General features: G+C 35.9%; 1 protein-coding gene across 5 annotated transcripts; it reads right to left on the bottom strand.

Moving 5' to 3' along the window:
* Window positions 1-1,419: 1,419 nt before the first annotated feature.
* On the bottom strand, window positions 1,420-8,615 carry LOC131935146 (N-lysine methyltransferase KMT5A). 5 transcript variants are annotated; one of them, XM_059291520.1, is made up of 7 exons: window positions 8,537-8,615; window positions 5,941-6,008; window positions 5,211-5,676; window positions 4,949-5,039; window positions 4,139-4,198; window positions 3,499-3,689; window positions 1,420-1,949 (listed from the first exon to the last, which is right to left on the bottom strand). In XM_059291520.1, the coding sequence occupies exons 2-7, from the start codon at window positions 5,990-5,992 to the stop codon at window positions 1,739-1,741; spliced, it is 1,071 nt and encodes a 356-aa protein (XP_059147503.1). In that variant the 5' UTR covers window positions 5,993-6,008; window positions 8,537-8,615; the 3' UTR covers window positions 1,420-1,738. The 5 variants fall into 5 exon arrangements, with proteins under 5 accessions (XP_059147503.1, XP_059147519.1, XP_059147494.1 ...); XM_059291536.1 differs by having other exon boundaries at window positions 5,211-5,418; XM_059291511.1 differs by lacking the exon at window positions 8,537-8,615 and adding an exon at window positions 8,423-8,530.
* Between the last annotated feature and the right edge of the window lie 6,965 nt (window positions 8,616-15,580).

Here is a 15,580-nt window from a genome sequence, read left to right as displayed (position 1 = left end):
GCTGTATGTGGGACAGGGCTGTATGTGGGACAGGGCTGTATGTGGGACAGGGCTGTATGTGGGACAGGGCTGTATGTGGGACAGGGCTGTATGTGGGACAGGGCTGTATGTGGGACAGGGCTGTATGTGGGACAGGGCTGTATGTGGGACAGGGCTGTATGTGGGACAGTGGTGTACATGGGACAGGGCTGTATGTGGGACAGGGCTGTATGTGGGACAGGGCTGTATGTGGGACAGGGCTGTATGTGGAACATGGGTGTATGTGGGACAGGGCTGTATGTGGGACAGGGCTGTATGTGGGACAGGGCTGTATGTGGGACAGGGCTGTACGTGGAACATGGGTGTATGTGGGACAGGGCTGTATGTGGGACAGGGCTGTATGTGGGACAGGGCTGTACGTGGAACATGGGTGTATGTGGGACAGGGCTGTATGTGGGACAGGGCTGTATGTGGGACAGGGCTGTATGTGGGACAGGGCTGTACGTGGAACATGGGTGTACGTGGGACAGGGCTGTATGTGGGACAGGGCTGTACGTGGAACATGGGTGTACGTGGAACATGGGTGTATGTGGGACAGGGCTGTATGTGGGACAGGGCTGTATGTGGGACAGGGCTGTATGTGGGACAGGGGTGTACGTGGGACAGGGCTGTACATGGGACAGGGCTGTATGTGGGACAGGGCTGTATGTGGGACAGGGCTGTATGTGGGACAGGGCTGTATGTGGGACAGGGGTGTACGTGGGACATGGGTGTATGTGGGACAGGGCTGTATGTGGGACAGGGCTGTATGTGGGACAGGGCTGTATGTGGGACAGGGCTGTACGTGGAACATGGGTGTATGTGGGACAGGGCTGTATGTGGGACAGGGCTGTATGTGGGACAGGGGTGTACGTGGGACAGGGCTGTATGTGGGACAGGGCTGTACATGGAACATGGGTGTATGTGGGACAGGGCTGTATGTGGGACAGGGGTGTACTTGGGACAGGGCTGTATGTGGGACAGGGCTGTATGTGGGACAGGGCTGTATGTGGAACAAAATACACTGTGATAAGCATACATCCATACAACACTAATATAGTTTTCAACTATTCAAAGTCTGAATAGTTTAAGTCATAAATAGTGTTTTCATGTTAGCATAAGTGCTGCCATTTTGTTTAGGTAAATAAGATTTTTTAAAGATAAGTTCATAGTTCATATATTTACAGATGTACAGCAGATCAATGCTTATAATTTAAAGTGATAGTTTTAACTCTTTAAAAAATGAAACAGTTTAAAGCCAAAAAAACTAATGAACTCCTACTGGCACTAACTACTCACTTTTTATTTACAAATTCTTAAGGATAAAAGTTAAATACACATTAAACTGTAAACATAGGGGGGTCACCCATAAACGATGTCAGGAAAATGGGTGGGGGGGGGGGGGGGGGAATGGGGTTTAGCGGTATTTTTTTAAATGATGGGTTGTAAGGAGGTTTTGAAAAATGTGAACTTACAAATGATGCGATTCATAATCATATTGATTAGGTTAATTAGAAAGATAATTATTAAGGTGGGAGGGAGGAGAATTTTTACGTGAATGGGGGTGGGAGTAAAAAATACAGGTGTCCTGATTCTTTACAGAAATAGATGTAAGGGATAAAAATCAACTTAAAATATATTGCGTCATTTATGGAAGAAATCAGATATGATAAAGGGTGGATTGCACATCTCCAGTATGTTACAAGTGTTATACAACCAATTATGTCTTTAGCCACGGGTGCTCCTGTATAACCTCCTTCCTACGGTCGCCATAATCATAGCACAGTTCTTCATCAGGTTTGATATCTCTACTGGCAACCAGGATAAGGTGAGGCTTTTGATCCACTACTACAGCTCTGGTGCAGCAGTTTCCTTCACGACTGTGGTTGACTAGACGGCCAAATAATCCAGACTCATCGGTGGCATCAATGCTGGGAAAGATATAAAAAAAATTGCAATTCTAGTATGGCTCTACTTTCATATGCTAATTTAGTAGAATTAGAAGAGGTCAAAGTTTGTAAGTAACTTGGCAGCAACAAGAAAGAAATTGTCACCAGAGTAGTAATGGCAACACAGGCCTTTAACAGACTAGAAAAAAATCATCTTCACCACAGATGAGATCCAAGAGAAAGAGAAATAAATCAAATATCCATTCAGTTCTCCACTATGCTTAAGAAATATGAAAACTGAATTTAAAAATTGTAAGCTGCTTCAGTAGTTATGAGAGTAGTTTCTTCAACATACTCAGTTGAAGAACGACAGAATAAAGAAATTAGGCCTAAATGATTATGTGTATGAATAAAATGGAAGTCATCTCCCCTAAACTTTCTCAAATATACTTATATAACACTAAGGGGGATGGCAAATCAGGAATTGGACATGATTTTTAAACAGTTTTTAAATACTTAATTTTTTTAAATAGAATAGAAGCTCATAAAAAAAGAATTGTGCACAGTGAACAGCAAACAATGTGTGTGTATAATATAAGTGTGCGGCAAATTAGTACTTTTTAAGTTGATAAGCGTTTTTTGAGAAATCTGATAAAGTACTACTTCAGGTAAACAAAATTAACTCAAAATTTTAAAGAATGCAGTGAAATAGATCTTTTACTTATAAAAAAATATATGTGAAATTTCGTCTATCTGAAACAGTACTCAAGTTATAGGCTAGTAGAATAAGTTCCAGTTATGGGTTACCGGAAATCAGTGAAAAGTTGATACAGAACTACAACTTTGATATAATACTTGTATATGAAATTTCATCAACCTAACTGTAATGGTACTCACGTTATCATGTTCATAGACACATCCACACAGACAAAACACAGACATACGGACAAACTTGCAAAACTATGTTTTTCCTACACAGGGAGGTGTAAAACCTCGAGATTTGTGAAAATATAAATTTCTATTTTTTTACACAATTACAATACTTCCTCTATACTTCATATTTGAGAGAGTAAAAAGGTACAAGAAAGTGACAGTGGCAAGGTCCAAAAATGGTTCCCTAAAAAGGCACTAAGATGGAAAGTGAAAGACAGGAAGGCCATTGGGAACATGGAGGAGAGAGATGGAAGAGGAGGTGCTGGTCACAGGCATGAAGTAAGGTGTCTCACTCAGGACAGAGAGGCATGGGTTTTGTTGCTGCCTTATGCATCTCCACAGTAAGTAAAGGGGGTAATTTTATCATGTTAATAATGCTGCCTTATGCTGCTCCACAGTAAGCTATGAGGATTAAGTAAGTAAAGTAGGTAATTTTATCATGTTAATAATGGTGCCTTATGCTGCTCTACAGTAAGCTATGAGGATTAAGTAAGTAAAGTAGGTAATTTTATCATGTTAGTAATGCTGCCTTAAAATGATGACTTATTCAAAACATCATTTGTTGTTTCTTGGGTTGTTAAGTTTTTAGTTTTAAAAAATTTTTTGATAAAAAAAAATAATAATAGTAAATGTTAAACAAACATTGTGCCGCACTTACCAGTGTTGCTTCCCATCACAAATAAAATAATACATGTAGCATCCAACTTCTGGTGTTTTAGAATACTTTTCCTCCCTTGCTTTTGCTTCTACACAATCTATCAACTCCCCAGCATACTCAACCACAAAGTCACCTTTACTGAAAGCTTTGGTGGCTACAATACCTCTGCCTTTGCTTTCAAACTCCTTAATCTGAAAAACGAACACAATCTAAAGCACTTATAAAGTTAGCCAACTTGAAATAAAGACCAAAATTTTTTATTTTGCTAAAAGTTATACTGTTTTATTCACTGAAAAATATAAATTTAATAAATGTTTTTATGCTTGAATTACTTACAAATAGTAATTTAGAAAAACATGGAGTTTTGTTGCACATTTCTCAATTTATTAGATAACTTACTGTAGAAACAGAAAACTAATTAAGACAACTAGGGATACTTTGTATTGTGATCAGTAGTTTAGTGGGAATGTATCATAGATAAGAATAGTACATTACTTTAAAATTATGGAGATAAAAGTAATAATTTTTGTGCTATACACAACATATTAGACACTAGATCTAAATCATTGGTTGTTTTTTTTTGTATCTTACGGTGTTAAAATAGAAAGTGATGTTTTTTCTCAACAGCTAAATACTAAACCTGCAATCCATCTGTACAACCCTGTTTTATTTGTTGTTCCAGTTGGTGACGCTTCTCTTTCTGCAATAAGAAAATAACTTCAAAAACTAATTTTGTGGTACACAAAGAAGAATTAAAAGGTTTTTATAATGTTTCCAAAATATTATTGACTGTAAATCTAGTCTAACATCTCAATCAATTTCACAAAAAACATTAGAACTAGTGTGAACAAAGGACAACCTATAACTCAAGCATAGGATATGAACTCAACTTTCAGGTTAGCAACCTTGTGCTATGCCATCCAACCATGTTGTCCCATATTATGTGGGGAAGGGAGAGAAAACTTGCTTAAAAACCTCAAGGTCATTAAATGGTATTAATCTTAAATTAATTTCTGAATAACATCCTTTCAGCTAAATGCCTCTGAACCTGTCAACCATAGTATCATTTATTTTTTTTACTCTGAAACAATCCACTCAAAACAACTAATAAAATTGTTAATGGCAAATTGTACAATGACTAGCATTATCCAGTTAAGTACAAAATAAATGTACATAATTTGCCTAGTTGTTCTACAGAATGACAAGCACTGTTTTAGTTCTAGGTTAAGTATGAAAAATGTTTTACAAATGCATAAAAACTTCAATATTCATCTCTTGGTTAAAACAAAAAATGCAGGAAAAAAAGGTTTCCGGAAAAAGTAATCCACTAGATAGTTGTAAAATTCTTAAAATATAGTTTGAAAACAATTTTTTTTTTTAAATAGAAGTTAACTTAAGCTTAAACCCTTAATTTTAAGAACTGCACTTAGAATATTTGATACCTACTCACCTCTATTTCTGATTTGGTTTGTCTGCTACTTCGACGAACAGGAAAATAATCTGTTATAGTATTGCTCTGGATAGTGGGTGGTTCTTTCTTCCTGTAAATACAAATATATTTCCTTAACTTTTAGGTGCTCTATTTTAAGGCATAGTCCAGTGGCATCAAATTCAAAACTGACTCTAAAAAAATCGTACAAACATAAATTCAAAGTACTTTACCTAAAAATGTAATTGCAGTATATATTTATGGCATAATATAACAGACTTACTTTCGTCTTACTGACTTTGCAGCTGTAGTTTCTGTTTTTATTTGTGTTTTTCCCCTCCTCATTTTTGTTTTAGGAGGGACAGAAGGAGACTCAATCTGCTCTTCTTGTGGTGGATTTGCACTTTCTGCTCTGTCTTTTTTTTTACTTTTGTCTGGGGTTCTATTTACTAATACATTTTCTCTATTTGTGTTCTCTTTGTCCACAGATTCTGCAGTACAATCAACTTTATCAGCATCACTAGTGATTTCATCAAGGAAATTTTGTTTTTCATTACTAACACCAGGTGGAGTAGGTAAAGTTTGACAACTTTCGCTACCCGCTGAGTCTTCATTATGTACACTCATATTTAACTCTTCCTTAACATTATTTCTTATGTCAGTCTCAGATTCAACAACACTGCAGGGGGAAGAGTCAGGAGTAGGAGGAGAAATAATTTTAATCTTTTGTTTACGCTGTGATTTACTGCCTGAAAGAAACAAAATTGACCAAAAGCTGTAATAGAGTTGAATGTATCTCCATCTCATATATTATAAAATATTTTATAACAATATTAGAACATAGTTTGATCATTAAGTATCATTTTGGGTCATAAGGCAGGAAGGAAATTTCTAAACTTCAACTGTAAATTTCAATGTTGCAGCTCAAAAAGAGCTAGCCAATTTGGTTGGCACACCTCTTGTCACTTTTACTTGTATTTTAGGACTTAAATATAAAATTAAAAACTACTTACCTGCTTTGGGGTTCTTAGTGGGTGTTGTAACTCTTGCAGTGCTTTTCTTCATTTTAGTAAGTAAAAATCTGTTTCGATGATTAAAATTTCTATTAAAAACCTTCAACATAACAGAATTTGCTTTTTAAATAATAGTAAACATCCATTAAAATACCTTATATAAAATTAACAAAACAATTTTAAATAGGCCTTGATTTTATCTATTTGTCATTTGATTTCGTTGCGTGGCGTAGTTGAACACTGACCCCAGAAATTGGCTAGGGGTCAATGTACAGTTTTGGTAGTAAAAGGAGGAATCCTCCACTACAACTGAAAAAAACTTAACTAGTCTCGACCAAAGCTCAGTATTATTTAAAGGGAGATGAAAAATTAATTGGCCCTGATCTGTCTTGTGCCCAAAAAAAAAGAGATTTTATGTGTTTTAAATTTTTAAAAAGAGGTTTTGGGTGAAAATGTTCCTCATCAACAGTAAAAAAAAAAAGCCAGTTTTCAAGACAGAAGTTTTAGTTACAAAGTGCCATAGAAGAATATATAATTGAAAAGTATATGAGTAGTTATGAATATATCACTCCCTAATAGTAAAAAAAAATCCTTTAAAATTAGGCCAAATGAATAAATTCCATTTTGACTTGAAGACATTTATCATCAATGATCTTTTGTCTTTATTAGCCTAATATGTTTTTTTACTGAATAAAATATTTGTATTTACAATAGAGTTACATGACTAAAAACTATTGACGCCAAATGAACATGATAATGCGCATATAATAGTGCAGAAAGTGTAGTACAAGACTGCCTGCTAATTTCAGAAAATTGTAATTGATTCATAAAAAATTAATTAGTCATCCTTCTTTCTTCTTCATTCTTAATTTTAGTGTTGGAAGGGATCCCCCTCCAACACAATTAAAGATACGTGTCAACTGATTATGCACCATTGAGGCCATTAACTCTGATTTCAGCCTGCTTTCTTTTTGGATTTGCTTCCATAGCCTTTGTCCAACCAAGAACAAACTACAAGGCAGCAGTTGTTTGATTTTGGAGTTGATTTAGCTTTATTATTCATTATCTATAATATTTGACACACATATATCACAATATACTTCTATTAAATCAACTATACTGAGGTAACTTTTTCGTACATTACTAGTCGCAGGCGATTTTACGTACCAAAAACGATAGATTACCAAAATTATTTATAAGGCCCCTTAGCCCTTATAAATCTAGATCTAGTCTTGAATATACATCTTGGCTGTTTAAAAAATAAATAAGAGGCCTAATAATTATTAGTAATTATTAATTAAATAAATAGTAATACTGTAATACAGTCAAATCAAGCCTAGATATTAGATTCTAGCAAGATCTAGATCAGGGGTCTCCAAACTACGGCCCGCGATGTCCTCTCATCTGGCCCGCTGTGATCTTTTTATCCACCCAAAAAACGTTTGTTGGTGATGGCTGAGGAACTTTGCCCAGAAAAATCAAAGACATGCCTGGAAGAAACTGGCCACCGAACTGAGATTTGATGGTTGATGCCGCCCTCGGAATGAAAAGTTTGGAGACCCCTGATCTAGATCTATAATCTAAATCTAGCGCTAGCCTGACTAGGCCAGGTTCGGTAATCTATCGTTTTGGGTACGTAAAATCGCCCGCGATTTGTAATGTGAAAAACAGGTGACTCCTTAAGTTTTAATAATTATTTCACATTTTGAGGAGGATTTATGTTTTAAAAAATTCAAAAATGTTTCCTTGATTCATTTATGTACCTGTTTTTAAACAATTGAATTAAAACTATTCCGTAATAAATGAAGACTAGCGATGTTTCCAACAGATGCAACCATGCTCATCTACTATAGCAGCCATCTTGTCTAAGTTTTATTTTTATAAGCTTTTAGCGCCAGATTCAGGGGGAAGCCACTCTATTTTACAAATGGCTGCTGTTTATATAGCAAATCTTGCTCTCAGACACTGCTGTTTAAAGTTAATTTCTGGCCTATATCGATATATTTAGCCATTGATTTAGGTTTATTATTCATTTATCTATAATATTTGACACAAAAGTATGACAATATACTTCTATTAAAGCCTTGACAATGAGGTAACGTTTTCGTACATAAATAGCCGCGGGCGATTTTACGTACCCAAAACGATAGATTACCGCCAGGTTCTTACCACTAGTGACCATAGTAATACTCAGTGTAGTATTTAAGTATTTTAAGTATAGAATCTAGATTGATATAGAATAGTACTTAGATCTAGATCTAGTACAGTACAGTTACTACAGTAAAGTCACACAAAGTGACAGTGAGTAACTTACACCGTCGTAACAGTTCAGTCAGTACACTCAAGTACACCGAGTACACAGTCACACAGGTGACAGTACACAGGCCTAAACTCAGACTAAGAGCTCAACTCGGTAAACTGCTTACACTCTAAACTAGTATAGATCTAGTTAAATATAGTTAAATATAGAGTCTAGTATTACAATCAGTACGTTTAATTTAAGTGTGAAGATCTTAGTATTGATATTGAAAGAAGTAGAAGTTAGGTTTCATTTCCGAATTTCGGCTTTGTAAATAAAACCAATGCTATTTTTTACTTTTATCAGGACAGGAAATTTCAAATTTAGATGGGCTGATTTTGACGATTTTTTTGCCAAATAGGCACTAACTCAAATAACATTATAGGGATATGAATTGAAATGTGTAACACACTAAAAGGAACCCCCCCTCGCTACGCCCCTGATATATATATATATATATATATATATATATATATATATATATATATATATATATATATATATATATATATATATATATATATATATATATATATATATATATATATATATATATATATATATACTGATTCAACTGTGAAATCGCACCAGGCGTAACCGCAGTCGGGTGACCCAATGCCCGATGGGCTACGCCGTGAACATTATGGCACCTATATTCGTTTTAAAGAGCACCTTATACTAAAACATGGTGTGCCACTGCATTCAATGACTAAATTGAACCAGGGGTCGCACATGGCGCCCCTACGGAATTGTAACCCTAGAGTGTTATGCGACGCCAGAGTTTCTTCCAGGCTCTAGAGCCCCCCCCCCCCCGATGAAAGTCTACCACCCCCCCCCCCCCGAACGAAATGGAATTTACATAGAAAATATAAACTTTAAACAGTGTACGACCCCCACCCCCCGAAAATTTTAAGCCCCCCCCCCCCCCCCGAGAACAAAGTCTGGAAGAAACACTGTGCGACGCCATTGACACCCGGGCGGTCGCCGATGGCTATCTAACTCTCTTTTCAGAGGATGACTATTGTACACTCAATGCTTTCATTCAGCACGCACTGGTGCGTCTTGGAGATAGTGTGGACTAATAATATATGATAGGTAAGGCATTAATTTCAATTGATGAAATCCTCTTAAAATATTGCGTCAGCCTTTCTTTTGAGATCGCAGCAACCTGCCAAATTTGATATTAATTATAATCATAAATAAACCGGGAGTGATCTCCCCTAAACTTTCTCGGATATTCTTATATAAAATAACAGGGGATGGGAACTCGGGCTACAGACATGATTTTTAATCCATTTTAAATACTTAAAGTTTTAAAAATATAATAAAATCTCGTAGACAAATTAATTGCACACCAAGTGAACGCCAAATAAAAAAGCGCATAATAGTGCGCAATATTATTAGTACTTTTAAAATTTACATTAGTTTTTTGAGAAATCGGAAGTAGCGTAAATTACTACTTCCAGTCAACGGAAATTACTCAAAATTTAACAGAAGGTAGAGAATTAGATCTTTTACTTACATGTGAAATTTCATTTATCTATCTGAAATAGTACTCAAGTTATAGGCTTTTGAAAAATTTCAAAGTAGGAAAAGTACCACTTCCGGTTATCGGAAATCGCTCAAAAGTTGATACGGATCTACGATTTTGATAAAATACTTATATATGAAATTTCATCAACCTAGCTGTAACGGTACTCAAGTTATCGTGTTTACACACACACAGACACACAGACACACAGACAGACACACAGACATACGGACAAGATTGCAAAATTATGTTTTTCCGTATCCGTTAGATGTAAAACGTCGAGATTTGTAAAAATCTCGATTTTTTTTTTTTTTTGCACGATTACAATACTTTCTCTATACTTCGTATATACGAGAAAGTAAAAAGGAACACATTTACATTAGGCATAAAGTACGTTTACAAGTGAAGGCTGTAGCTTAGGACTGGTAAAAATTACATAGCGCAAATCAAAATCTCCCGCAAATGTTTGTTAAAATAATAGCATTGTGGCTAACTAAATTACAGATTTGAAACAGCACGTACATAATTATGTCACTGCACCTGTTGGGGGTTAGCTCCTTAACACTTTGCAGCAAAGTTGCCTTCTGCCTTGAGCAGTCCATATTATGCAGACTGTCAAGTAAACAGTCGTAAAAAGTAAACACAACATTGCTGAATTACCACATTGTAGGAGAAAATGTAGACTTTGATACAATCTTTTTGCAAATGCTCGTTCGTGCTACACTATCCCCAAATCGTCTGCAGGAATAAGGCAGGTTTGTAATGCATGTTTTGATAACGAAAAGTAATACCTAAACTAGTTTCATATCACATTTTCAGTCCAACCTCGTGTATTTTACTTTTCTCAATGGGCAATATGGTAGTAGCAAGATGCAAATATAAGCATCCGGAAATCAGTCACTTTGATTTCAACAGCTGTGAGAATAATTCTATCGACAAAGCACCTGTGATCAAACCCTCGCTGCTGACATACCATCTGTGGTGAATCCCCCGCGACGAGCAAAACACCTAATCAAAGTCCCTTTGTGAACAAAGCACCGGTGGACAAAACATCTGTGGTATTAGCTTCGGCGTGGTCTCACTACCTATGTTCGAACCACCTGCGTGTGTACGTGCGTGTGTGCGCGCCACTGCCAAGCTTTTTTTAAACATATTATGTTGTTTTGAAAATTGCCACTATTTTCATTTTTTAGTTTTTGGGGTTATCCATAAATGACTTCACGCTTTTTTGACGATTTTTACATACCCCCCACCCCTCCGTCACACATCGTCACAAAAAAGCAGACCCCCAACCAGTGGCGGAACTAGAAAAAAAAGGCTCCCCCGCAAAAAAAATTTTTGGCCCCCCATATATATATATATATATATATATATATATATATATATATATATATATATATATATATATATATATATATATATATATATATATATATATATATATATATATATATATATATATATATATATATATATATATGTGTGTGTGTGTGTGTGTGTGTATATATATATATATATATATATATATACGTATATATAAGTAGTCCGCTTCTCTAAATTTTAAATGGTCTATTACCTGAGTATTTTAATCTACTTTATTGCAATGTATATAACCACTCTGAGATGATAACCAAACAACAATAAGTCCGAACTCATTTCGGGCCCGCAATAATCGTGTTATACCAGGGGTCGGCAACCTGCGGCTCGCGAGCCGCATGCGGCTCTTTTGATATCAAGATGCGGCTCTCCAGCTCCTTGAACAATTACTAATAATCTTAATAAAAAAATAAAATATTTGAAATAAAAAAAATGTTAGTGGCTCTTTAAAACCAGGGAAATTTTGAAAATTGTAACTTTTGGCTCTTCCGCCTCAAAAGGTTGCCGACCCCTGTGTTATACAGATGTTTTTTGTTTTTTGTTGTGTTTTAAAAATGTTTGTATTACGTCTTTATGTTTACCGAACACTCAAAAAAGTGCTGGCTGGTCAAAATTATATAAACACGTAAGCTTGATTTTGCAATGGTTTTTCGCGTTATGTTTATATTTATGATTTTTTGTATTTATATTATTAGTTGTGAATACATTCATTTGTATAGCTATAGGATTCTTAAGTATGCCTTATTTAAATAATAATTAAGAGAAAAATAGCTCTTTGATTTACATAGTACAAAACTATTTAAATGAGCTTATGGGCACCCGTGATTTAATAGAGGGCAGTAAGTCATGGAAGTAGTGTGAACGTTTGCCTATCTTTCAAAGTAGAGCTCTTGTAGATTTTATATTTTTCTACAGTGTGTGTTAGTTACTGTAGAACAATCATTGCTATAGTAGACCTGTTTGTTTTTTTACAAAACAACTATCAAGGTGCACGAAAAAAAATATTTATGAAAAGAAAATTCATTGATTTTTTTGGTCGGAACTGGGCCCCTAAACGTCGTGGGCCCCCCCGCATTGCGGGGTCTGGCGGCACTGTAGTTCCGCCCCTGCCCCCAACCCCCCTAAAATGATGTTACACCTCAGCCTACAACCACCCTCAAAATTGCGGTTGACTTTTTCTTAAATACTATATTTTTTTCCAAAATCTTGTTTGAACTCTGTCAACTTAGAGTATTTTAATCAATTCCTATTACAATTTATTAAAACAGTTTTCTAAAACGCGAAAAAAAGGCTAAAATTTGTTTTCTAACATTGCTTTTTTATAATGCAAAAGTGTGACGTCGCACAATCTGACCCCCCCCCCCCTCATCACACACCGTCACAAATTTACGGACCACCCCTCCCCCCTACAAGTGTGACGTCATTTATGGACGACCCCTTTTTACATTACATGTCATTATATTTTACAAACACTGTCATAATTTATTCTAGATTATGCAATCTCTGTGCTGAACAATATAGCGAAATCAATCGTACAAGAGTACAACGGTAATTACGTTTTTGTGTTTTGTCAATTTTCGATGTAATGTCTAGACCGTCTTTATAGCTGTGTCATGCAACAGAGTATACGTGTAACAAGTTATTTTTTCTAGGGTGCCAACTAATCCATTATGCTTCATTATCAAAGTATTTTGTTTTGATTTTCTTTGCCGGTTAAAACACGGAAGCAAAAATGTATGAGTAGTCTATGCAGGCTGAATCGTACCATCCTCAGAGTTTCTTCCAGGCATCTCTTCGGGGGGGGGGGGGGGGGGGGGCAAAGCCCCCCCCCCCCCGAACGATATGAAATTTATATAATTTATATAGAAAATATATACTTTTAACAGTGTCCGCCCCCCCCCCTTGAAGATTTCAAGTGCCCCCCCCCCCGGAGAAAAAAGTCTGGAAGAAACACTGACCATCCTAACAACGCGTTTACACTTGCGATATATATGCTATACATTTCCGAACAATATGGAATTTATATAGTATACATATACTTTTACAAGTGTCCGCCCCCCCCCCGGAAAATGTTGACCGCCCCCCCCCCCCCGACCCCCCCCCCCCCCCCGAGAAAAAGTCTGGAAGAAACACTGAGGGGGGGGGGAGCGTCGCAATAAGTAAGTATACATGATCCGAAAAAAGTAACTTAAGTTTTTTTCTTCTCTAGATACGTATAGTATAGATGTAGCAAGTGTGGCGGTATAAGGCATGTCTAAGGTATTGGTAATACTATTTACACAACCTGTTTACATTTTATTTAGACGCAGTTAACTTTTATACTTAGTCAGTGGGTTAAACTTTTGATTCACGAATCTGATTCACTAAAATATTTAACTATGCTCTTTCCATTTCTTCTGTTTATCTGCAACATTACCTGACCGCAGACAATAATTTCTGATCAAGCATACAATAATATTTCAGTGAAACAAATATCACCCGTGTCAAAATAGAAGAAAATATAGAAGAAAAGAAAGCCCTGAGATGTTATTAACATCAAGCACTTACAAACGTCATCAGTGTTTTTTTCAGGCATTTCTCCCGAAGCACGTCTACCTATTCCCAACGCCACCTCCCCCCCCCCCCCCCCAATCCCTACCCGAACGAAATATAATTTAGGCCTATATAGGAAATATGTACATTTACCAGTATCCTCTCTTCGGAAAATTTATTCCGCCACCCAAAACATTTTCGTGCCCCCCCCCCCCCCGAGAAAAAAGTCTGAAAGAAAAACTTGACTCAGTTTTTTACTTAACTTACCAATACCCTAGGAAGCAAAAGAACAATTATTAGATATATCACTAGCGAAATGAAAATGTCAAGCATACCCAAAAATCAAACGATAAAGATTAAGATTTAGTACCAATGGCGTGAAGTTAATTAGTACAATTTTGCTAATTTTTTGTCTTACTTACTGTTCATTCCCTATCAATATTTACACCTTGAAATTATGATTTGTGTGTGTTGTTGCTTGGTTTTCAATAAAGTTTGCTGTACAGTTAAAATACACTGCTTCTGTCCTTGAAGTTATTTTTAAATTATTATTTTTTTCTTCGAGGGTACACATTGTTAATAATGTTATTATCCACTTTCCCGCCTACCTGACTAGTGTTGGGTAATTTTCAATGAAAACAAAAGCAAAAAAAGAAGTAGATCTAGACTTTTTTTTTTGGAGCCTATATCAATTATCTCTACTAGGAAACTTATAATCTACCATCCCTAACTTTATGGATATCACTTTCAGGACACACACACACAAAAACAACAATGCTAACTAATCTAGTGTTCAGAGCGTAAAAATATATGTGAAAAACACTGAAAACAGTCTTCTTCCTAACTACCGTACCTCTACTGTCTCATCTACCCATTCAAGTTCAACATAAATGTGCGCTTATTTTCTCACGTTTAAAATTTCTGGGTTGGGAATTATTGGTATTTGATTAACATGTAAAGATGTGGGATTTCAATCTTCTGCGAACGAACTTTATTCTGAAAGAACCCAATTTTGAATTTGGGGTACCGATAAAGATAGTCTCACAATATATATATATATATATATATATATATATATATATATATATATATATATATATATATATATATATATATATATATATATATATATATATATATATATATATATATATATATATATATATATATATATATATATATATATATATATATATATATATATATATATATATATATATATATATATGTTACGGTCAAAGCCCGAAGTCGGCCAATGCGCGGATTGGCCGGCCAATCCGCGCATTGGCCTATATTGTCTCCCATTGGTCGGCCAAAGTCCGAAGCTTTGCTTGATTTCGGCCTTTGGTCGGCCAATCCGCGGACTGGCCATGGTGGACCGGCCAAAGTCTTAATTAGAAGATCGTGGGCAGATTTTGGCTTTTTTTTATGCCGTAAGGATCATGAAATTAAGTCTTTATTGATTATTAATTAAAGTAAATGACAGAAACATTCAAATTTTTTATTTAATAATAGTCTCAATCAATCAATATTATCATTTGTTACAATAATTTGAACTTTTATGGCATTTAGAATTACATAGTAGCTTGTTACTTTTACACTTGCAGCGATTTGTTGTGCACTTGGTTGTGCAATTGCAGCGAGTGTAACCTTGGCCCCCAGTCAATGATTGTGAAGATGCGATGGTTCGTAGTGATTTTTCCTCAGTGCCAACTGAGCAGTTTTTCGTGAAGAATTGAAAACTCACTTCTACCAAATAGTTGTTTTAGAACACCATGTTCCGTTCCTAATTTGTAGAAGCCGCCCTCGACGCTCATGACAACTGCAATCACGCTTCGGGGATCACCGCGACCTCTGTCAACATCTGGGACACGGATGCGTACATTGTCACCCACTTCACC

Source organism: Physella acuta, unplaced genomic scaffold (assembly GCF_028476545.2).
Source record: "Physella acuta isolate Inbredline_101_S28 unplaced genomic scaffold, ASM2847654v3 ptg000012l, whole genome shotgun sequence".
NCBI classification, from domain to species: domain Eukaryota; kingdom Metazoa; phylum Mollusca; class Gastropoda; family Physidae; genus Physella; species Physella acuta.
This window is presented reverse-complemented; position numbering and strand designations above follow the sequence as displayed.

What these genes read in the sequence shown, in the direction of transcription:
- LOC131935146 (XM_059291520.1), bottom strand. Translation starts at nt 5,992, where the DNA reads ATGAAGAAAAGCACTGCAAGAGTTACAACACCCACTAAGAACCCCAAA. An exon ending in GCAAAGTCAGTAAGACGAAA is followed by an intron (nt 5,040 to 5,210) that starts GTAAGTCTGTTA and finishes TTGTATTTACAG; the next exon opens with GAAGAAAGAACCACCCACTA. An exon ending in AAACCAAATCAGAAATAGAG is followed by an intron (nt 4,199 to 4,948) that starts GTGAGTAGGTAT and finishes TTCTTATTGCAG; the next exon opens with AAAGAGAAGCGTCACCAACT.